Source organism: Bufo gargarizans, chromosome 3 (assembly GCF_014858855.1).
Source record: "Bufo gargarizans isolate SCDJY-AF-19 chromosome 3, ASM1485885v1, whole genome shotgun sequence".
In the NCBI taxonomy this organism is placed as follows: Eukaryota; Metazoa; Chordata; class Amphibia; order Anura; family Bufonidae; genus Bufo; species Bufo gargarizans.
This window is the reverse complement of record NC_058082.1, coordinates 378,829,002-378,853,822: the sequence shown is the minus strand read 5'-3', so window position 1 is coordinate 378,853,822 and position 24,821 is coordinate 378,829,002. Positions and strand designations below refer to the sequence as shown.

The window sequence follows — 24,821 nt, the reverse complement described above, 5'->3', positions numbered from 1 at the left end:
TATATCCTGTAATATTATTACACTCCAGAAATACATCCAGGCCCCTCTTGAATTCCTTTATTGTACTCACCATCACCACCTCCTCAGGCAGAGAGTTCCATAGTCTCACTGCTCTTACCGTAAAGAATCCTCTTCTATGTTTGTGTACAAACCTTCTTTCCTCCAGACGCAGAGGATGTCCCCTCGTCACAGTCACAGTCCTGGGAATGAATAGATGATGGGATAGATCTCTGTACTGCCCCCTGATATATTTGTACATAGTAATTAGATCTCCCCTCAGTCGTCTTTTTTCTAAAGTGAATAACCCTAATTTTGATAATCTTTCAGGGTACTGTAGTTGCCCCATTCCAGTTATTACTTTAGTTGCCCTACTCTGGACCCTCTCCAGCTCTGCTATGTCTGCCTTGTTCACTGGAGCCCAGAACTGTACACAGTACTCCATGTGTGGTCTGACTAATGAGTTTTATAGTGGTAGGACTATGTTCTCATCATGGGCATCTATGCCCCTTTTGATGCAACCCATTATCTTATTGGCCTTGGCAGCAGCTGCCTGACACTGTTTTTTGCAGCTTAGTTTGCTGTTTATTAAAATTCCTAGATCCTTTTCCATGTCAGTGTTACCGAGTGTTTTACCATTTAATAAGTACGGGTGACTTGCATTATTCCTTCCCATGTGCATAACTTTACATTTGTTAGTGTTAAACCTCATCTGCTACTTATCTGCCCAAGCCTGCAATCTATTCAGATCCCTCTGTAGTAGTATACTGTCCTCTTCAGTGTTAATTACTTTACACATTTGCACATTACTTTGTTATGTAAAACTGAAACAAACAACCAAATAGTCATATTTGGTATTGTCTGATCCGTGACAACCTGCTCTATAAAAATACCACATGATCAAACCTGTCAGATGAATGTTGTAAATAACAAAAAATTTAAATGGTGCCAAAACAGCTATTTCTTGTTGCCATGCCTCACATAAAGTGTAATATAGAGCAACCAAAAATCATATGTACCCTAAAATAGTACCAACAAAACTGCCACCCTATCCCGTAATTTCTAAAATGGGGTCACTTTTGGGGAGTTTCTACTCTAGGGGTGCATCAGGGGGGCTTCAAATGGGATGTGGTGTCAAAAAAACTTCCAAAAAACGTATGGCATTCCTTTCCTTCTGCGCCCTGCCATGTGCCCGTACAGCAGTTTACGACCACATATGGGGTGTTTCTGTAAACTACAGAATCAGAGCCATAAATATTGAGTTTTGTTTGGCTGTTAACCCTTGCTTTGTAACTGGAAAAAAAAATATTAAAATGGAAAATCTGCAAAAAAAAGTGACATTTTGAAATTGTATCTCTATTTTCCATTATTTCTTGTGGAACACCTGAAGGGTTAACAAAGTTTGTAAAATCAGTTTTGTATACCTTACGGGGTATAGTTTCTAAAATGGGGTCACTTTTTTTAGTTTCTACTCTAGGGGTGCATCAGGGGGGGCTTCAAATGGGACATGGTGTCAAATAAACAGTCCAGCAAAATCTGCCTTCCAAAAACCATATGGCATTCCTTTCCTTCTGTGCACTGCCGCGTGCCCGTACAGCAGTTTACGACCACATATGGGGTTTTTATGTAAACTACAGAATCAGGGCCATAAATATTGAGTTTTGTTTGCTGTTAACCCTTGCTTTGTAACAGAAAAAAAAAATGAAAATCTGCCCAAAAAGTTACATTTTGAAATGTTATCTCTATTTTCCATTAATTATTGTGGAACACCTAAAGGGTTAAAAAAGTTTGTAAAATCAGTTTTGAATACCTTGAGGGGTGTAGTTTGTAAGATGGGTTCACTTTTTTGGAGTTTCTACTCTAGGGGTGCATCAGGGGGGCTTCTAATGGGACATGGTGTGAAAAATCCAGTCCAGCAAAATCTTCCTTCTGAAAACCGTATAGAGCCTACAATAATACAAAAAGCGAACCTCACTCCCCAACCTACTGCAATTGTACAAAAAAAGAGCAAGTATTTAACAAGGCAAATAAATCTCATTTTATTTAATATAAATCACATGATCATTACAGGTGAGACTCAAAAGGGACAGAACATGGAGACTGGGCCACAAAAGGGCTCTACAATGTGGAGAATCACAATGGGGGATAATGTGACCATATACAGCAGGTAACAGACAATTGACAGAAGCTGTGAATATTGGAGTAGTTGTGGGTGCAATTGCTGTTCCCTGGTATTGAACAACTACCTGGCTCTTATTCACAGCCTCCAACCAATGGATGCTGTAGGGTGTAAATGAACAGTGCAATACTACTCATAAAGATGGCATATAACAATAACTGCAAGCCACTAGTCCCACCCTAATCCAGATACCATGTTACCTACCCATGTTGCTGCTTAAAAATGGTGACACGGTTCCCCCACTGCTTCAAACTTCGTCTACGGAAACACGTGTCGAGGCCCATCTTTGCTCCAGTGCCCCTAATTTGGCTGTATTCAGATGCGCCATGGGATTATTGTCCGTGAAGGCAACAAATGGTGTGGCAGCGAGATAGTCTTTAAACTTTTCGGTCACAGCCCACACTAAGGCAAGAAACTCCAGCTTGAAAGAACTGTAATTCTGGTCGTTCTTTTCAGCTCCCTTCAGGGATCTGCTGGTGTAGGCAATTACCCTTTCTTTATTATCTTGTACTTGAGCCAACACGGCCCCAGGCCTCTTTTACTGGCATCTGTGTAGAGGTGGAATGGCTTCTGATAATCTGGGTAACCCAGAACAGGGGGTTCAGTCAACTTCTTCTTTAGGAGTTGAAAGGCAATTTCCCGTTCTTCGTTCCATTCAACAGGAATAGGAGTTTTTGGGCTCTTCTTTGGATGCCCCCTCAGGAGTTCCTGGATGGTATCTTGTGCGAAATGCTGGATGAAACGTCTGTAATACCCTGCAAAACTGAGAAAGCTTCTCACCTCTTTCACGGTCGTAGGAGTAGGCCAGTTGCGAACAGCAGCAAGTTTATCGGGATCAGGCTGTACTCCTTCGGCACTGACAACGTGCCCGAAGTATTTGACCGCTGGTTTCAGCAGGTGGCACTTGGATGGCTTGATTTTGAGGCCATATTTGGTAAGAACTTGAAACACCTCACCCAGGTGCTTTAAATGGTCCTCATACGTCTTGGAGTATATAATGACGTCATTCAGGTATAATAGTACCGTCTCAAAATTCCTATGGCCTAAACAACGTCCCATCAGCCTCTGGAACGTTCCTGGAGCGTTACACAGTCCAAACGGCATATAATTGAATTCAAACAGGCCCATAGGTGTAGTGAAAGCAGTCTTTTCTCGATCTTCTGGGGCCATGGGTACTTGCCAGTACCCACTGGTTAAGTCCAAAGTGGAGAAATAGGCTGATGACCCCAGGGCAGTCAAGGACTCTTCAATGCGTGGCAATGGATATGCATCTTTGTGGGTAATTTGATTAATTTTTCTGTAATCCACGCAGAACCTTATGCTGCCATCTTTTTTTCGGACAAGAACTAGGGGCGCAGCCCAGGGACAGGGGCTTCCTCTGTGGTATCCTCCCATGAAATCCATTCTTGTTTAGTGTTTTACGTATCGTAGATTCACTAACAGGGATGTTAGCATATGCCAGAGACTTTTGTAAGTCTTCAGCTGACACTCTAGGATTCTTCTTCACCTCATTGAGCAGTCTGCGCTGTGCTCTTGCAGTCATCTTTACAGGACAGCCACTCCTAAGGAGAGTAGCAGCAGTGCTGAACATTCTCCATTTATAGACAATTTGTCTTACCGTGGACTGATGAACAGCAAAGCTTTTGGAGATACTTTTATTTAGCCTTTGCAGCTTTATGCAAGTCAACAATTCCTAATCATAGGTCTTCTGAGAGCTCTTTTGTGCAAGGCATCATTCACATCAGGTAATGCTTCTTGTGAAAAGCAAACCCAGAACTGGTGTGTTTTTTTATAGGGCAGGGCAGCTGTAACCAACACCTCCATCTCATCTCATTGATTGGACTCCAGTTGGCTGACACCTCACTTCAATTAGCTCTTGGAGATGTCATTAGTCTAGGGGTTCACATACTTTTTTCACCTGCACTGTGAATGTTTACACGGTGTATTCAATAAAAACATGCTAACAATTAATTATCTGTGTGTTTAGTTTAAGCAGACTGTGATTGTCTATTGTTGTAATTTAGATGAAGATCAGATCACATTTTATGACCAATTTGTGCAGAAATCCATATCATTCCAAAGGGTTCACATACTTTTTCTTGCAACTGTATATATATATATATATATATATATATATATATATTTATACAGTGGGATGCATATGTTTGGGCAACCTTGTTAATCTTCATGATTTTCCTGTATAAATCTTTGGTTGTTACGATAAAAAATGTCAGTTAAATATATCATATAGGAGACACACACAGTGATATTTGAGAAGTGAAATGAAGTTTATTGGATTTACAGAAACTGTGCTATAATTGTTTAAACAAAATTAGGCAGGTGCATAAATTTGGGAACTGTTGTCATTTTATTGATTCCAAAACCTTTAGAATGAATTATTGGAACTCAAATTGGCTTGGTAAGCTCAGTGACCCCTGACCTACATACACAGGTGAATCTAATTATGAGAAAGAGTATTTAAGGGGGTCAATTGTAAGTTTCCCACCTTTTTAATTTCCTCTGAAGAGTAGCAACATGGGGGTCTCAAAACAACTCTCAAATGACCTGAAGACAAACATTGTTCACTATCATGGTTTAGGGGAAAGATACAGAAAGCTGTCTCAGAGATTTCAGCTGTCTGTTTCCACAGTTAAGGACATATTGAGGAAATGCAAGACCACAGGCTCAGTTCAAGTTAAGGCTCGAAGTGGCAGACCAAGAAAAATCTCGGATAGACAGAAGCGACGAATGGTGAGAACAGTCAGTCAACCCACAGACCAGCACCAAAGACCTACAACATCATCTTGCTGCAGATGGAGTCACTGCATCGTCCAACCATTTGGCACACTTTACACAAGGAGATGCTGTATGCAAGAGTGATGCAGAGGAAGCCTTTTCTCCACCCACAGCACAAAAGGTGCCGCTTGAGGTGGGCTAAAGCACATTTGGACAAGCCAGCTTCATTTTGGAATACGGTGCTGTGGACTGATGAAACTAAAATTGAGTTATTTGACCATAACAAGGGGCGTTTTGCATGGAGGAAAAAGAACACAGCATTCCAAGAAAAACACCTGCTACCTACAGAAAAATATGGTGGTGGTTCCATCATGCTGTGGGGCTGTGTGGCCAGTGCAGGGACTGGGAATCTTGTCAAAGTTGAGGGACATATGGATTCCACTCAGTATCAGCAGATTCTGGAGACCAATGTCCAGAAATCAGTGACAAAGCTGAAGCTGCGCCGCGGCTGGATCTTTCAACAAGACAACGACCCTAAACACTGCTCAAAATCCACTAAGGCATTTATGCAGAGGAACAAGTACAACGTTCTGGAATGGCCATCTCAGTCCTCAGACCTGAATATAATTGAAAATCTGTGGTGTGACTTAAAGAGAGCTGTCCATGCTCGGAAGCCATCAAACCTGAATGAACTAAAGATGTTTTGTAAAGAGGAATGGTCTAGAATACCTTCAACCAAAATCCAGACTCTAATTGGAACCTACAGAAAGCATTTAGAGGCTGTAATTTCTGCAAAAGGAGGATCTACTAAATATTGATTTCATTTCTTTTTTGTGGAGCCCAAATTTATGCACCTGCCTAATTTTGTTTAAACAATTATAACACACTTTCTGTAAATCCAATAAACTTCATTTCACTTCTCAAATATCACTGTGTGTGTCTCCTATATGATATATTTAACTGACATTTTTTATCGTAACAACCAAACATTTATACAGGAAAATCATGACGATTAACAAGGTTGCCCAAACTTTCGTATCCCACTGTGTATATATATATATATATATATATATATATATATGTGTAGAGAGAGAGAGAGAGAGACTAAAATGTATATTCATGTTGCTACAATATATGGCTATAAACTGTACCTCCAATAATAAAAAATAAAAAAAATCCCATAACTCAATAGCACAAGCAAAGATAAAATGCTTCGTAAAAAAAACATATTAGAGAAAAAAAGTCTACTTCTCCCCTCATTGGGCTCCACCTCCTCCTTCCTTCCTTAGGAGCAGCCTGTCTGGCTGCCACACATGGCCGAAACTTCACAATGGCTGTACAATTTTGAAGGTAATACTTCAATTTTACCTGTAAAAATGTTCAGCTATTGGCCACTGCATGTGGGTGGGGTTTCAGCAGCAGGGAGCAGCCAAACCATTTATTCTTACCCAAGTATACAGTGTTTTTTGTCAAGCCAGATCTTGGCATATTTGCCGGGTTGAGGTCAGATCTTCGCCATTATAGTTAATGGGGCCGGAGCTCATTCAGGTAGTGTCCGGCAATGCTGAATCCAGAGATCTATTTACTTATAGTGTGAAACTAGCCCAGATGAGAAGTGAGTGAATATTTAAAGGGGGTGTCCCATGAAAAATATTCATAACAAGGACCTGGATCTGAATACTTTTGTAATTGTTTTTTGTTTTTCTTATTATTTTTTTGTCCGATGCACTAAGATGGCCACACATGCTCAGTTACATCCTTCAACTGACTCCTAAGTTTGCCAAACGAAGGAGCTGCAGCAGAATGGACATGCCCCCCCCCCCCCCCACCTTACCTGTGGCAGAAAAGACACTCCCATTGAGCTGTCAGCTTAATATAAATCTAGCAGAGCAATGAATGGATCCATGTGAGGGACAGGGCTTGTTCTAGCTTTGTTAGAAAGAGACTGCCATGTACTATAGAATGTCTGATTTTAATTTTTACATTAGTCATGGGATAACCCTTTATGGAAGCAAAGAATTTAATATAAACAGATACAATGAGAGGCAGAGCCACTGAAACCATTTTACATTCTCTGTCTTAAGCATCTCTGTGTTGATATAAATGTATGTTCAAATACTTCCACTGTCTAATTACCTACTTTTCTTTTTCTTTGTTTGCGCAAACTACATAAAACAACATTAGAGAGGTAAGGAAATTTATCTGAATTATATTATATGCTGTGTGTATATATCTATCTATATGCTAACAAAAGAGTGCAGTGTTCCTTTTAGGACTTAAAGGGGTTGTCTCACTTTAGCAAATAGCATTTATAATGTAGATAAAGTCAATACAAGCCACTTACAAATGTATTGTTTTTATCCATATTGCTTCCTTTGTTGGCTGGATTCATTTTTTGATCACATTAAACATGGGTTGCTTCCATGGTTATGACCAGCCTACTATCCACCAGCGGTTGCCGTGCTTGCACACTATAGGAAAAGCACTAGCCTATGTGTGCTCCCATGGTCCCGGCCACCAGAGAGGCTGACGTCTTTTTTTATAGCGTGCAAGCACGGCCCCCACTAATTGATTTTAGGGTGCTTGTAACTATGGAAATGAGCAGTCTGTAATGTGATGGAAAAATGAATCCAGCCAGCAAAGGAAGCAATATGGATAATAACAATATATTAGTAAGTGGCTTGTATTAACTTTCTCTACAAAATAGGTGACACAATACCTTTAATCACATATCATAATCAAATATCAGAAGAATGTCTTTTTGTCTGTTTTAATAGCTTCATGCATTCCCCGCGTACTAGCAATTCTGGAACATCTATTCTTATGTCTGTATGTTGCGCCATTCATTCTATTATTTCTAATAGAAGTTATGAATGATTGCTAGCTGTCTGCAGTAAGGGTACAGAGGGGAGGTAACAAGTACCTGCACAGTCTGAGAATGGCAGCACTGATTAGATAGAGTCAGTCTGTGCAGGTACACCTCCCAACTTGTTACCCTCTGTACCCTTACTGAAAGCTAAAAGCAATGAATTCATAACTTCTAGTATAAATAATAAAGGAACGGCACAAGATATAGACATAAGAATAGATGTTCCAGAATTGTTATTACATGGGGGATGCATGAAGCTATTAAAACAGGCATGTCAGGAGCGGTGACAGGTCCTCTTTAAAGCAAAATACTTTCCTGGATAACTGACTCTGACCACTGACTGATATCTGACCTTGATATCTGACTACTAAAATGTGTGTTTTTTAAATTTCCTTATTATATATTTTACCTGAATATTTCATCAAATAAGCAGTAAGCTTTGAATTGAAGGTTTGAAATATGCTAGCTAGATGAAAAGCTGAAATGGTGCAATTGCTAAATCTCATAGACAAAGAAAATCACCTCTCAATAACAGATGAGTAGTCAATGGTAAAGTCTCTGTCTCACACATTGTACGTTCTGGGTTCAAGAACTGCTAGCAGATAAAAAAAAATGTAGATGACAAATTGAAATGATGTTTGACTTTGATATCTCACTTTCCTCACCGATCATCGTCAGAATGAGTTTCACATACACTGTGTATATGCTAGGTAGATGATATCGCTAAAGAAAATCTGCTCAATGGCATGGTCTTTGTTTTATCTATTGAAGTTTTGGGTTCAAGACCCACTAGCAGACTAATAAGAGGAATAACATTTTTAAATAAGCTAGGTAGAGTGTAAAGTGGGATCACTGATTTTAGGTTGCAATAATGGGTTCACTTAAGGGTATAAAGTGTCTTACTTTAGATTGCAATAGGGGGTTCACATACGTTGGATTAAAATAGCGGGTTCACACACATTAGGTGCAAAGTGGGCTCACTTACTTTAGATTGTAATAAAATTCCCACAGCTTAGGGCCACTTACTTAAGGACGTTGTGCTAACCAGGCACAACACCGTTGCAGGTATGCAGACACACAGCACTGTGGAAATCACTGCCGTTTCCTCCTGCCTGGGCGTCTGTTCATACTGATAGTAGTTAGGGCTTGGTTTAGGGATTCACTAGGTGGCGACCTTTCCCCTTTTCCCTAGTTTCAAGGCCTAGTACCTTTTCCCTTCACCCCTGTGTTCGGTGTGGAGTTTACTACCCACATCGCACCATGAAATTTTCAACTACCACAAACTGTCATTTTTTTGTTTGTGTCAGAGAGGCTATGGATCCAATCGCTGCACTGGCTAGACAATTGCAGGGTCTGTCTATAGAGGTAGCTGACCTCCACATGCAGATCCAGGGATCACAGGCTGCTGGTTCCAGTAGTAGTTACCAGGCCTGTCCTGAACCTAAGGTTGCATTTCCGGACAGATTTTCAGGGGAAAGCGATAATTTCATTCGGTTCAGAGAGTTGTGTAAATTGTACTTTAACCCCTTAAGGACTGGGCTCATTTTCACCTTAAGGACCAAGCCATTTTTTGCAAATCTGACCAGTGTCACTTTATGTGTGAATAACTTTAAAATGCTTTTACTTATCCAGGCCGTTCTGAGATTGTTTTTTTGTCACATATTGTAATGACACTAGTAAAATGGAGTAAAAAAATATCATTTTTATGGGATAAGGTTGCAGTTCTGTTGGTACTATTTTAGGGTACAGATAATTTTTGGTTGCTCTATATTACACTTTTTGTGAGGCAAGGTAACAAAAAAATTGCTGTTTTTATTTTTTGTTATTTACAAGTTCATCTGACAAGTTAGATCATGAGTTATTTTTATAGAGCAGGTTGTTACGGGTGCGATAATACTAAATATGACTACTTTTCTTGTTTTTTAGTTTTATATAATAAAGCATTTTTGAAAAAAAAAAATATTTTTTAGTGTCTCCATATTCTGAAAGCCATATTTTATTTTTATTTTTGGGGGCGACAGTCTTATATAGGGGCTCATTTTTTTCGGTATGAGATGACGGTTTGATTGGTACCATTTCAGGGTGCATATGACTTTTTTATCGCTTGGTATTACACTTTTTGTGATGTAAGATGACAAAAAACAGCTTTTTTGACGCAGTTTATTATAATTTTTTTACGGTGTTCACTTGATGGGTTAGGTCATGTGATATTTTTACGGAGAAGATTTTTACAGATGCGGTGATACCTAATATGTCTATTTTTTATTTTATTTACACTAATATAATTTTTTAAAGAAAAAACAAATCATGTATTAGTGTCTCAATAGTCTGAGAGCCATATTTTTTGGGGGGCGATTGACCTATGTAGGGGCTTATTTTTTGCAGGATGAGGTGATAGTTAGATTGGTACTATTTTGGGGGGCATAAGTCTTTTGATCGCTTAGTGTTGCACTTTTAGTGATATAAGGTGACAAAAATTGCTTTTTTTGATACGGTTCTTATTTTAAAAAAATGATGGTGTCTTTTGGACGGGGTAGATCACATGATATATTTATAGAGCCAGCCGTTACGGACGCGGCAATATCTAATGATCTTTATTTTTTTTTCTAGTTTTTTATTATAAAATTAGGGGAAAGGGGCGTTTTTTATTTTTTTAACTTGAAACTTTATTTTTTATTTTTTTTTCTAAACTTTATTACTGTCCCACTCTGGGACTTCAACTTTTGTGGGTCTGATACCCTCTGCAATGCATTACAATACATCTGTATTGTAATGCATTGCCTGTTAGTGTATGACACTGAGTCATGTTGCTTAGGAGACCCATCCTGAGGCTGGATCTATTTGGCTCTGGTAGAAGGCAGGTCCCGATGCCATGCAAGGCATTGGGCAGCCTCAGCACATCGGACTGTCTTCTCACCCATCAGGTCCCCGCCACAGCAGCACGGAGACTCGATGGGCTCCCTAAACCAGAAAAAACTTCTATGTCACGGTCAGCCCGGACTGCGGTATAGAAGGGGTTAATCTGCAGCAGCGATCGCTGATACATGGGGGGTCACAGGACCTCCCTCGGCATTGTCACAGGGTGCCTGCGCGGCGGTGATCGGAAATACACAGGGCATACCTGTATGCCCTGTGTCCATAAGGACTCGGACATCAGGGCGTACAGGTACACCCTGTGTTCATAAGAGGTTAAGTTACATCCGCTCTCATCTGGGGATGAGAGTCAAAGAGTGGGTATTATCATGTCGTTGCTTAAAGGGGATGCTCAGCCATGAGCTTTTTCTCTACTAACCGGATCACAGTTTGGTAGATGAATTTTTAAGAGATCTAGGTATTATCTACGATGACCCAGATCAGATCTCCCTGACCGAGACCAAGTTACATGGTTTACAGCAGGGAGAGAGATCTGAAGACATCTATTGATCTGAATTTAGGAGATGGCTACGGATACGGAGTAGAATGATCCAGCTCTCCATAGCCAACTCTGTCAGGGATTATCCGAGAAGCTAAAGGACATGTTGGCATTTCACGAAAATCCTGAGTCATTGGAAGCGGCTATGTCCCTTGCTGTACATATGGATAGATGCCAGAGAGAGAGATCTAAGGTCCCTAACTCTCAGGATGAACTATCATATAATGTGACGGCTTCCTCTGACACCTTGGGTGGAGAGACTTCTGAGTTTATGCCTGGTGATGAACCTATGCATTTAGGGGGAGCTACCCCTGGGCCTGCTTGCAAGAGTTTTAGTCATAAGAAGGGAGTATGTTTTTTCTGTGGAAAAAGGGGATATTTTGTTAATGTTTGTACTGTTCAGCTTCAAGGTGAAAACAAAAAATAAATAAAAACGTTTAATTCCTATCTTACTCTTAGTGGTGTAGGTGGGGAGCGAGAGAACTTGCTTTTTTAACCCGATTTCTCTTGTCTGCCAAGGTGGCGCTAGAGTCCAAAACTGTGGGAATTGAGGTGTTCATTGACATGGGGGCAGGGGTTAACCTAGTTGATGGTCAGTAGAAAAAACTTGCACACTGCAAAAAGTGCATTAGAGAAAAACATTTCAGTGTTTGCAATCCGCACCACTTATTTAGAAATGTTTGTCATAGATGGTGCAGGACGTCAGTTTAAGAGTGGGTGATTTTCATCAGGAAACCATTTCATGTTGTGCCTGCTCTGGGTTTACCATGGTTGAGCAAACATAATCCTACCATTGACTGGCAAGCCAGACAGATTCTCGATTGAAGTTATTATTGCATATTAGATCTCTTTCTATCTTGACCACTAAAGCTGTTCTCTCTTTCATTTCAGATTTTTCTAAATTATTTTCTGATAGTGGTTTCTTGGGTTTACCCCCACACTGGGAACATGATTGTCCTATCAATTTTATTTCCTGAGCGAACTTGCCCAAATCTAGGTTATATAACCTTTTTGAACATGAAAGAGTGTCCATTCGAGAGTAAATTGCCGAGAGTTAGGCTAAGGGACATGTAAGACCTTCCAAGTCCCCAGTGGCAGCAGGGTTTTTCTTTGTAAAGAAGAAAGACAAAACTCTTAAGCCATGTCTGGACTTCTGTGAGTTCAATCGGATTATGGTCCGTGATCCGTACCCCCATCCTTTGATTCCTGTCTTGTTTAACCAGATTGTTGGTTCCAAGGTGTTCTCCAAGTTGGCCTTAAGGGGGGCATATAATCTGGTCAGGATCAAGGAAGGGGATGAATGGAAGACGGTGTTTAATACCCCAGAGGGTCATTTTGAGATGTGCAATGAGTTACAATTCCAGCTCACCTGTGTATGAATACTCTGTGTGCACGGAAGGACCAGGGGATCCAAAACGTGAGGAGAAAGAGAAAAAATCTGGCACTATAGATGCTTTGCAGTAGTAATGTTCCATTTATTGAAGCAACATAAATCCACATACAGACAATGCAAACACAAGCGGTATTTCGTTGACACGTTTTGGGCAAAGCCCTTACACAGGTTGGTGCTAAGTTGAGACAATAAAAACCTCCCTTAAAGATACCACTCCCACTGAGTGGGGGTGGAAAAGGAATCACATGTGGGTGTAGCACTGACAAGCATACCAAAAAGCGTGGTCTACAATAATATACTGCTATGTCAGTGCAGCAAAATCTACATGGTGTGAACAGACACATAATACAATGCAATTTTATATTAAAATCTGGGATGAGTCCATGGACAAACAATGGCAAAGTGTATTTGAATTCTAAATTACCTTAAACAGGTTATGAAAACAATTCATTGATAAAAATACATAAGTTCTCCTTATAAATTAAGACCTGAAGGCATTCTGGTGTTAAGTCTAAATATCCAGTAAGCTTCCTTTACCAAAATCTCTTTTTTGACATTGCCTCCCTTGGGATGAGAGGAGACTTTCTCAATAGCAAAGGCACAAAAGGAGTTAACTCTGCGATCATGTTTGATAATAAAGTGTTTAGCAGCACTAGAAATATTCAATGCAGTAGGATTGGATATATAATTTAAATGCTCTAAAATCCTGTTTTTGAATTTACGTGATGTGCTGTCAACATACATTAAATCGCATCTTGCTCAACCCCCTCAACAGACCTATCTATCATGATCAATGGCTGCACACTATCCCCGGTCAACCAAGCCCGCTGCCTTGGAGAGACCTTGGATTCTGCCCTTTCCTTCTGACCGCACATCCAAGCCCTTTCCACCACCTGCCGCCTCCAACTCAAAAACATCTCCCGCATCCGCTCTTTCCTGAACTTTAAATCTGCGAAAATGCTTATACATGCCCTCATCATAACCCGCCTGGACTACTGTCACATTCTCCTCTGTGGCTTTCAATCTAGCACTCTCGCACCCCTCCAATATATCATCAACTCTGCTGCCCGACTAATCCACCTCTCACCGTATTACTCCTCTGCCTCTCCCCTCTGCCAATCCCTTCACTGGCTCCCCATTGCCCAGCGAATTCACTGCAAAGTACTAACAAATACATACAAGGCAGTCCATAACCTGTCCCCTTCCTACATCTCTGAGCTACTCTCCTGATACATCCCCACACGCACTCTCCGATCCTCACAAGACCTCCTTCTTTCCTCTCCTCTTATCACCTCTTCCCACAATCGCCTCCAGGATTTCTCCTGTGCATCCCTTACACTATGGAACTCGCTACCCCAACATATCAGACTCTTACCAACAGTGGAATTCTTCAATAGAAACCTGAAAACCCACCTCTTCAGACTAGCCTACAACCAGTGACCCTGCTGCCTCTATACCGCTATGACCAGCTTCACCCTCATCTACTGTGTCCTTCTCCTATACCATGTAGATTATAAGCCCTCACGGGCAGGGCCCTCTCTCCTTCTGTACCATAACTCGTCTTGTTTATGTAGTGCAATTTTCTGTACTATGTATGTATACCCCTTTTCATATGTACAGCGCTATGGAATGAATGGTGCTATAATAATAAATAATAATAATGTGCAGTAAATCACATAAATTACACCAGTGCTATTGCAATTTATGTATGTTTTAATTGGGAAAGAGTGATCTGCCTTCTGAAATGACTTGGTTATATTAACAAAATTGCAAGTTTTACAAGGATGAGAGCCACATTTGGTAAAACCTTTGTATTGAAGCCAGGAAGCTGATTTAATTTTGGTAGATCGATACAATGAGGGTGATAACGAATTAGCAAAGGTAGGAGCCCTCCTGGAAACAATACTACAGCCGCCCCTCAAGATGTCATATAGGACATCGTCATCATATAATATTGGCAAACAATTATTGATGATGCGCCGCATTTCTGTATGTTGCCGCCTGTACGTAAGAACAAGGGTCAGTAAGTTCTCTTAGTTCTTCATGTTTTTTATAGGGTGCTGTGGCTCCCTTGATGCTTGCGGCTGACCAGTGTTGAGGTTTCCCTTCCTAGGGCTAGACACATTCATGTATCTCACCTGTTTGGATGGGTCACTACCCTGGGATGTGATTTTGAACAATAAATCTGTTCTGGATTTGCTGGAAGTTATGTTCATAGCTCTCAGCAACATCCACGGTGCATAACCTCTTTGACTAAGACAGGAACTAATGTGTGACATTCCCTGAAAAACGCTGCATCTGAACTGCAAATTCTATGTGCTCTGAGAAATTCTCCTACAGGGATACCTCTGATGGTATGTATTGGATGATGACTACTGGCATGTAAAATTGTGTTCCCGGCGGTTTCTTTATGAAAAATCTCAGACATAACTGTTGTATTTGATAGTCCAATAAGCTTAAGATCTAGAAAGCAAATACTATGTTAATTAGCTGCAAAGGTAAATTAAAAGTTGTATGGATTATTGTTAAAATATTTGGTGAATTCTGTTATGGCAGATACATGTCTGCTCCAGATGAAGAGCAGGTCATCTGTGTATCTGCCATACCATTCAATATGCATGTGGAAGGGATTGTTCACATTATATACTGTATATATTTCTCCTCCCAATATGTCATGGTGAGGTTAGCCAACAAAGGCGAGAATTTCGCCTCCATTGACACACCTCTGGTCTGCAGAAAAAAATTCAGATCAAATGAAAAATAATTGTGTGTCAGCAAGAAAAGAGAAACCTCAAGTACATAGGGCCAGATTTATCATTAGCTCAGGTCAGAATAATGGAGTGAAAAAGTCCCAAAAAAAGTCCCAAACGCTAAAACTGCGCACAAATTTGCGACTTTTTTCTGCTCTGTACTATGCTCGCCAGTTTTCTGAAAGTGGGCGTGTTTTCTTATGTAAATGAATCTCTAGACAGATTTACTATTGGGACTATTTAAAAAGTCGCAAAAAAGTCGCAATTTCACTCCAGTGAGGACCATGCTTACCTTATGAGACTTTTTAATAGAACATGCAACTTTTTCATAAAAACTTGCGACTTTTTCATAAAACTTGCGACTTTTGTAAAGCTGCTTACTGACGGATAAACTGCTACCGTCAAACCACATTTATTACAGTCTTAAAGGGCCGATCATAAATCTGACTTGGCTAAAACTGAATTTAGCCATATGTTAAAGTGGAGTGAGCTGTCAGAGTCATGATAAATCTGGCCCATAGTCTATAAAAACCGAAGAATGGGGACTGTATTTATGTAGATGGTATTCTAGAGACTCTAATGCTATATGACGAGGAATAGATGGATATAAGGATACAACGTCAGTAGTCACCCACGTAAATTTGGATGACCAAACCATGTGATACATGGATTTCAAAACGTCCTTTAAATCCTTAATATAGCAAGGTGATCTTTTGACTATGGGTTGAAGTAAATGATTGAGCCATTCACCAAGATGTTCCAGAAAGGAGCCAATGCCTGACACTTATGGGGCGCAGTGGTGGGGGATTGATACCCTTATGAATTTTGGGCAGCGCATGCATTATTGGTGTAATTGGAGATTTCACACACAAGCTCAGAGCATAACCCTGATTCAGAAGCTTATTATATTTGCTCTGGTATTGTATCAAAGGATCTCTATCTAGTCATCTGTATATGGATATAGCCAATAAAATATTTAGCATTTGTTGGTAATATACGCTCTTATCTAGAACCGCCACTGCACACCCTTTGTCAGCCATTTTGATGACAATTTGATCTAGATTAGCTAACTCCTCCAGAGCTATTTTACGGGAATGACTCAAATTGCTGTGTTGTTTTGTACTAACACTGTGAAGATGTAATGAAGAAAGTTCTTTCTCTAATGTTTCCTGGAATGTATCCATACTGGGAGTACGAGATACTATGGGGTAGAACTTGGGGTCAGATGTTATGAAACCAGTGTCTACGCTAGCATAATGACACTGTTCCGATTCAGATTGGAGGTTGGCAAGACACAAGAGAGACATTTGTTCTTTAAATGATTTGTTATTATATATTAATGTAAATTTTCTCTGCTAACACTCTCAGTCGGAGCCGGGACATCATAAAAATGTCTCTTTACCGTAAGATTATGTGTAAACTTATTTACATCAAGGATGGTAGAAAACAAATCAAAATTATACGATGGTGCAAAATTTAATCCTAAAGACAAAACGTTTGTAGTTTTTTACTTAGCTTAGCATTAGACAAATTCAATACTTTAAGTTCAAGTTGAAGGGGCTCGTTCACATTCTTCTCTCTTGAAAGCGGGTAGACATCATGTGCGGTTTTTCTATGTTTCCGCCCAGCTCTTCTGAGCCGCTTTTTGAATTTTCAGCAACACTTGAATTTCCCTTAATTTTCTTATAATATGAAAGTTTATCAGGGCCTTCTTTGTGTCCTGCATAGGCAAGTCCCGAACCAGAGACAGAGGTCTGTGAAATTTCAAGATCATAGGCGACATTGCAATCTGATGAAAAACTGACTCTTTGTAGATTTTTTTGTTACGTTGTTTCAGAATAGATTTGGGGGTTGAATACAAATTGTCTCTCCTGCCCCACTCATAGACTTGATCCTCAGCATAGTGGTATAGGTTGCGTTGAAACTTAATATGTTTTGTCTCCATTATTGTTGATTCCAGATCTTTAATTGAAGACATGATTTTTTTGTTCCATATTTGCAAAATCCTGTGAATTTTCATATGGTGTCAGGGTCTGTGTGCAAGATTGTATTTCATTTTAAAGACACATCAACTCATGGGCGTAGGGATCACCATAGCAGCCATAGCAAGGGCTATGGGGCCCTACGCCATTGGGGGCCCGGGCCTCCGGCTGAGGATTTTTTTTTAATTCATGTGGCGTAGCTACAGGGGTCGCAGGCCCTTCCGGGACAGACAGAGAAAGAGCTATCTGCAGGGCCTGCAGGCTGTGGGCGCTGCGATAGGCGGCAGCAGGAGGCAGAGAGGCGTACCTGCAGTGATGAGAGGGAGTGGTCCCGCTCCCAGTCTGGGCAGTAGTCCTACTGGCCGGAAGTGGAGGAGGTGGAGCATACAGCGAAGCTGCGTGCTGCTGGAGTGTGGGTGCACAGACGTTCAATTGGCTGTGAGGTGAGGGCTGGCTGACTCTGGGACTGGTAAAACTTACTCTAAAGTCCTGGACCATTATATCTGGGGAGGAGGGGGTATCAGGACCCTGGAGGTCTGGACCAGTACATTTAAGGAGAAGGGGGAGCAGGACCGTGGAAGTCTGGACCAGTACAATTAAGGAGAAGGGGGGAGCAGGACCATGGAGATCTGGTCTGGACCATTATATAGGGGGGAACAGGACACGAGGTCTGGATCATTATATCTGGGGAGGAGGGGGGAGCAGGACCCTGGAGGTCTGGACCATTACATTTAAGGAGAAGGGGGAGCAGGACCCTGGAGGTCTGGACCATTATATTTAAGAAGGGGGAGCAGGACCCTAGAGGTCTGGACCATTATATAGGGGGGAACAGGACACTGGAGGTCTGGACCATTATATTTAGGGAGGAGGGGGAAGCAGGACCCTGGAGGTCTGGACCATTATATATGAGGAGTAGGGGGAAGCAGGATCCTGGAGGTCTGGACCATTATATATGGGGAGGAGGGGGAGGGAAGCAGGAACCTGGAGGTCTGGACCATTATAAAGGCAGGAGGGGGGAGCAGGACATTTGATGTCTGAACCATTATATCTGGGGACTGGCAGTGGGAGATTTAGGATGGGTGGTCTAGGAGGGGTGTGGGGATGTTGGGGTGGGAGGTCCTGGAGGGGTGTTTGGGTGGGAGCTCTGGAAGGGGTGGGAGGTCTGAGAGGTATGTGGAGGTGGGAGATCCAGGAGGGGGGCCCATAATTTTTTTTTTGCTATGGGGCCTAGTCATTTCTAGCTACGCCCCTGCATCAACTTTTCATTTTCATGTTCTATAATTAAGGTCATAAGTTGAGTAGAGCAGGATGAAAGAATATCATTCCATTTAATCACATATGGTTCAGAGAATATAGTGGTAGGAATCTTTTTGATACCTAATCCTCTGGGAATCATTGATTTTTTAATGTATTTTACCAGCGTGATATGATCCCAACAAACTCGTACCTCTTATGTTCAAGCTCTTTCATTTTACTGTTTAAATTTCAAGACGTTTGGGAAGTTTTTTCATCAATGGAAAAGACTGAGTCTGCCTTGCATTTACGATCCGGTGGAATACAAAATGCCATTGTGAAGCAAAAACCGCAAGTGAAAGAAAGTCTGTATGTTCTAATGAGTAAGGAGTGTTGCAAGGAAGTTCCACTAAGCAAGTGAGCGGAGAAGCAATGAAGCACGGAAAAACAGTCCTGTAGTAAATGTGCAATGAGTTACAATTCCAGCTCACCTATGTATGAATACTCCACATGCACGGAAGGACCAGGGGATCCAAAAAGTGAGGAGAAAGAGAAAAAATCCGGCACTGTAGATGCATTAAACATTAAGCTAAAAGTACCTTCCAGGGATTTGGGTCCAAGGTTTATTGGTCCATAGAGATGTCCTTGTGGTTCACCTGGTGGTTGTTTCGAGGCAAACTTTGCTCATTCACGGTTTGCCGAACGGGCGAACATATGGTCCACCGTCGCCATATTCTTTTACATTGTGAAGAATTTTGACCCATGACACATCCTTCAGGTGGTACAGGACAGCCAATTGAGACGCTTCAGCACATGGACATACCAGCTACATTATAAATAAACCCGATCTGGCTGACATTTTACATTCAGTCTTTTGCCAGTGTATAGAGAGGTTGCTGTGTGGAGCAGGGACAGACTGTTAGGGAAACCAAACACTAGCTAATAGGGCCACAAAAGTCCTTTTATGGAATGGTATGGGTGTAGAGTTGAGCGAACACCTGGAAGTTCGAGTGCGAGAAGTCCGGCCGAACTTCCCGGAAATGTTCGGGTTCGGGATCCGAACTCGACCCAAATTTCGCCCCGAACCCCATTGAAGTCAACGGGGACCCGAACTTTTCGGTACTAAAAAGGCTGTAAAACAGCCCAGGAAAGGGCTACAGGGCTGCAAAAGGCAGCAAAATGTAGGTAAATCCCCTGCAAACAAATGTGGATATGGAAATGAATCGAAATAAAAAATAAAATAAAAATTAACCAATCAATCAATTGGAGAGAGGTCCCATAGCAGAGAATCAGGCTTCATGTGACCCACCACTGGAACAGGCCATTGTCAGATATTTAGGCCCCGGCACCCAGACAGAGGAGAGAGGTCCCATTGCAGAGAATCAGGCTTCATGTCATAGCAGAGAATCAGGCTTCACGTCACCACCACTAGAACAGGCCATTGTCAGATATTTATGCCCCGGCACCCAGACAGAAGAGAGAGGTCCCATAGCAGAGAATCAGGCTTCATGTCATAGCAGAGAATCAGGCTTCATGTCATAGCAGAGAATCAGGCTTCATGTCACCTACCACTGGAACAGGTCATTGTCAGATATTTAGGCCCCGGCACCCAGACAGAGGAGAGAGGTCCCATTGCAGAGAATCAGGCTTCATGTCATAGCAGAGACTCAGGCTTCACATCACCCACCATTGTAACAGGCCATTGTCAGATATTTAGGCCTCGGAGCCCAGACAGAAGAGAGAGGTCCCATAGCAGAGAAACAGGCTTCATGTCATAGCAGAGAATCAGGCTTCATGTCATAGCAGAGAATAAGGCTTCACGTCACCCACCACTGGAACAGGCCACTGTCAGATATTTTTAGGCCCCGGCACCCAGACAGATGAGAGAGGTCCCATAGCAGAGAATCAGGCTTCATGTCATAGCAGAGAATCATGCTTCATGTCACCCACCACTGGAACAGGCCATTGTCAGATATTTAAGCGTCGGCACCCAGACAGAGGAGAGAGGTCCCATTGCAGAGAATCAGGCTTCATGTTAAAGCAGAGAATCAGGCTTCACGTCACCCACCACTGGAACAGGCCATTGTCAGATATTTAGGCCCCGGCACCCAGACAGAAGAGAGAGGTCCCATAGCAGAGAATTAGGCTTCATGTCATAGCAGGGAATCAGGCTTCATGTCATAGCAGAGAATCAGGCTTCATGTCACCTACCACTGGAACAGGCCATTGTCAGACATTTAGGCCTTGGCACCCAGACAGAAGAGAGAGGTCCCATAGCAGAGAATCAGGCTTCATGTCATAGCAGAGAATCAGGCTTCATGTCATAGCAGAGAATCAGGCTTCATGTCACCCACCACTGGAACAGGCCACAGTCAGATATTTTTAGGCCCCGTCACCCAGACAGAGGAGAGAGGTCCCATAGCCGAGAATCAGGCTTCATGTCATAGCAGAGAATCATGCTTCTTGTCACCCAACACTGGAACAGGCCACTGTCAGATATTTTTAGGCCACGGCACCCAGACAGAGGATAGAGGTCCCATAGCAGAGAATCAGGCTTCATGTCATAGCAGACAATCAGGCTTCATGTCATAGCAGACAATCAGGCTTCATGTTACCCACCACTGGAACAGGCCACTGTCAGATATTTTTAGGCCCGGCACCCAGACAGGAGAGAGGTCCCATAGTAGAGAATCAGGCTTCATGTCATAGCAGAGAATCATGCTTCATGTCACCCAACACTGGAACAGGCCAGTGTCAGATATTTTTAGGCCCCGTCACCCAGACAGAGGAGAGAGGTCCCATAGCAGAGAATCAGGCTTCATGTCATAGCAGAGAATCAGGCTTCATGTCATAGCAGAGAATCAGGCTTCATGTCACCTACCACTGGAACAGGCCATTGTCAGATATTTAGGCCCCGGCACCCAGACAGAGGAGAGAAGTCCCATGGCAGAGAATTAGGCTTCATGTCATAGCAGAGAATCAGGCTTCACGTCACCCAGTATTGGAACAGGCCATTGTCAGATATTTAGGCCTCGGCACCCAGACAGAAGAGAGAGGTCCCATAGCAGAGAAACAGGCTTCATGTCATAGCAGAGAATCAGGCTTCATGTCACCCAACACTGGAACAGGCCACTGTCAGATATTTTTAGGCCACGGCACCCAGACAGAGGAGAGAGGTCCCATAGCAGAGAATCAGGCTTCAAGTCATAGCAGAGAATCAGGCTTCATGTCATAGCAGAGAATCAGGCTTCATGTCACCCACCACTGGAACAGGCCACTGTCAGATATTTTTAGGCCACGGCACCCAGACAGAGGAGAGAGGTCCCATAGCAGAGAATCAGGCTTCAAGTCATAGCAGAGAATCAGGCTTCAAGTCATAGCAGAGAATCAGGCTTCATGTCACCCACCACTGGAACAGACCATTGTCAGATATTTAGGCCTCGGCACCCAGACAGAGGAGAGAGGTCCCATTGCAGAGAATCAGGCTTCATGTCATAGCAGAGAATCAGGCTTCATGTCATAGCAGAGAATCAGGCTTCACGTCACCCACCACTGGAACAGGCCATTGTCAGATATTTATGCCCTGGCACCCAGACAGAAGAGAGAGGTCCCATAGCAGAGAATCAGGCTTCATGTCATAGCAGAGAATCAGGCTTCATGTCATAGCAGAGAATCAGGCTTCATGTCACCTACCACTGGAACAGGCCATTGTCAGATATTTAGGCCCCGGCACCCAGACAGAGGAGAGAGGTCCCATTGCAGAGAATCAGGCTTCATGTCATAGCAGAGAATCAGGCTTCACGTCACCACCACTGGAACAGGCCATTGTCAGATATTTATGCCCCGGCACCCAGACAGAAGAGAGAGGTCCCATAGCAGAGAATCAGGCTTCATGTCATAGCAGAGAATCAGGCTTCATGTCATAGCAGAGAATCAGGCATCATGTCACCCACCACTGGAACAGGCCACTGTCAGATATTTTTAGGCCCCGAAACCCAGACAGAGGAGAGAGGTCCCTTAGCAGAGAATCAGGCTTCATGTCATAGCAGAGAATCATGCTTCATGTCACCCACCACTGGAACAGGCCATTGTCAGATATTTAGGGGTCGGCACCCAGACAGAGGAGAGAGGTCCCATTGCAGAGAATCAGGCTTCATGTCATAGCAGAGAATCAGGCTTCACGTCACCCACCACTGGAACAGGCTATTGTCAGATATTTAGGCCCCGGCACCCAGACAGAAGAGAAAGGTCCCATAGCAGAGAATCAGGCTTCATGTCATAGCAGAGAATAAGGCTTCATGTCACCCACCACTGGAACAGGCCATTGTCAGATATTTAGGCCCCGTCACCCAGACAGAGGAGAGAGGTCCCATTGCAGAGAATCAGGCTTCATGTCATAGCAGAGAATCAGGCTTCATGTCACCCACCACTGGAACAGGCCATTGTCAGATATTTAGGCCTCGGCACCCAGACAGAGGAGAGAGGTCCCATTGCAGAGAATCAGGCTTCATGTCATAGCAGAGAATCAGGCTTCATGTCATAGCAGAGAATCAGGCATCATGTCAGCCACCACAGGAACAGGCCACTGTCAGATATTTTTAGGCCCCGGCACCCAGACAGAGGAGAGAGGTCCCTTAGCAGAGAATCAGGCTTCATGTCATAGCAGAGAATCATGCTTCATGTCACCCACCACTGGAACAGGCCATTGTCAGATATTTAGGGGTCGGCACCCAGACAGAGGAGAGAGGTCCCATTGCAGAGAATCAGGCTTCATGTCATAGCAGAGAATCAGGCTTCACGTCACCCACCACTGGAACAGGCTATTGTCAGATATTTAGGCCCCGGCACCCAGACAGAAGAGAAAGGTCCCATAGCAGAGAATCAGGCTTCATGTCATAGCAGAGAATAAGGCTTCATGTCACCCACCACTGGAACAGGCCATTGTCAGATATTTAGGCCCCGTCACCCAGACAGAGGAGAGAGGTCCCATTGCAGAGAATCAGGCTTCATGTCATAGCAGAGAATCAGGCTTCATGTCACCCACCACTGGAACAGGCCATTGTCAGATATTTAGGCCTCGGCACCCAGACAGAGGAGAGAGGTCCCATTGCAGAGAATCAGGCTTCATGTCATAGCAGAGAATCAGGCTTCACGTCACCACCACTGGAACAGGCCATTGTCAGATACTTATGCCCCGGCACCCAGACAGAAGAGAGAGGTCCCATAGCAGAGAATCAGGCTTCATGTCATAGCAGAGAATCAGGCTTCATGTCATAGCAGAGAATCAGGCATCATGTCAGCCACCACAGGAACAGGCCACTGTCAGATATTTTTAGGCCCCGGCACCCAGACAGAGGAGAGAGGTCCCTTAGCAGAGAATCAGGCTTCATGTCATAGCAGAGAATCATGCTTCATGTCACCCACCACTGGAACAGGCCATTGTCAGATATTTAGGGGTCGGCACCCAGACAGAGGAGAGAGGTCCCATTGCAGAGAATCAGGCTTCATGTCATAGCAGAGAATCAGGCTTCACGTCACCCACCACTGGAACAGGCTATTGTCAGATATTTAGGCCCCGGCACCCAGACAGAAGAGAAAGGTCCCATAGCAGAGAATCAGGCTTCATGTCATAGCAGAGAATAAGGCTTCATGTCACCCACCACTGGAACAGGCCATTGTCAGATATTTAGGCCCCGTCACCCAGACAGAGGAGAGAGGTCCCATTGCAGAGAATCAGACTTCATGTCATAGCAGAGAATCAGGCTTCACATCACCCACCATTGGAACAGGCCATTGTCAGATATTTAGGCCCCGTCAGCCTGACAGAGGAGAGAGGTCCCATTGCAGAGAATCAGGCTTCATGTCATAGCAGAGAATCAGGCTTCACGTCACCCACCATTGGAACAGGCCATTGTCAGATATTTATGCCCCGGCACCCAGACAGAAGAGAGAGGTCCCATAGCAGAGAATCAGGCTTCATGTCATAGCAGAGAATCAGGCTTCATGTCATAGCAGAGAATCAGGCATCATGTCACCCACCACTGGAACAGGCCACTGTCAGATATTTTTAGGCCCCGGCACCCAGACAGAGGAGAGAGGTCCCTTAGCAGAGAATCAGGCTTCATGTCATAGCAGAGAATCATGCTTCATGTCACCCACCACTGGAACAGGCCATTGTCAGATATTTAGGGGTCGGCACCCAGACAGAGGAGAGAGGTCCCATTGCAGAGAATCAGGCTTCATGTCATAGCAGAGAATCAGGCTTCACGT

General features: G+C 43.0%; 1 protein-coding gene across 2 annotated transcripts in view; it reads left to right on the top strand.

Annotated features, from left to right (window-relative positions):
• Positions 1-24,821, top strand: part of TNNI1 (troponin I1, slow skeletal type) — a 326,051-nt gene that overhangs the window by 83,672 nt on the left and 217,558 nt on the right. For both annotated transcript variants that reach the window (XM_044288186.1, XM_044288187.1), the window contains exon 3: positions 7,097-7,100. In XM_044288186.1, coding sequence (XP_044144121.1) covers positions 7,097-7,100 — 4 coding nt within the window. The remainder of the gene's footprint in view (positions 1-7,096; positions 7,101-24,821) is intronic.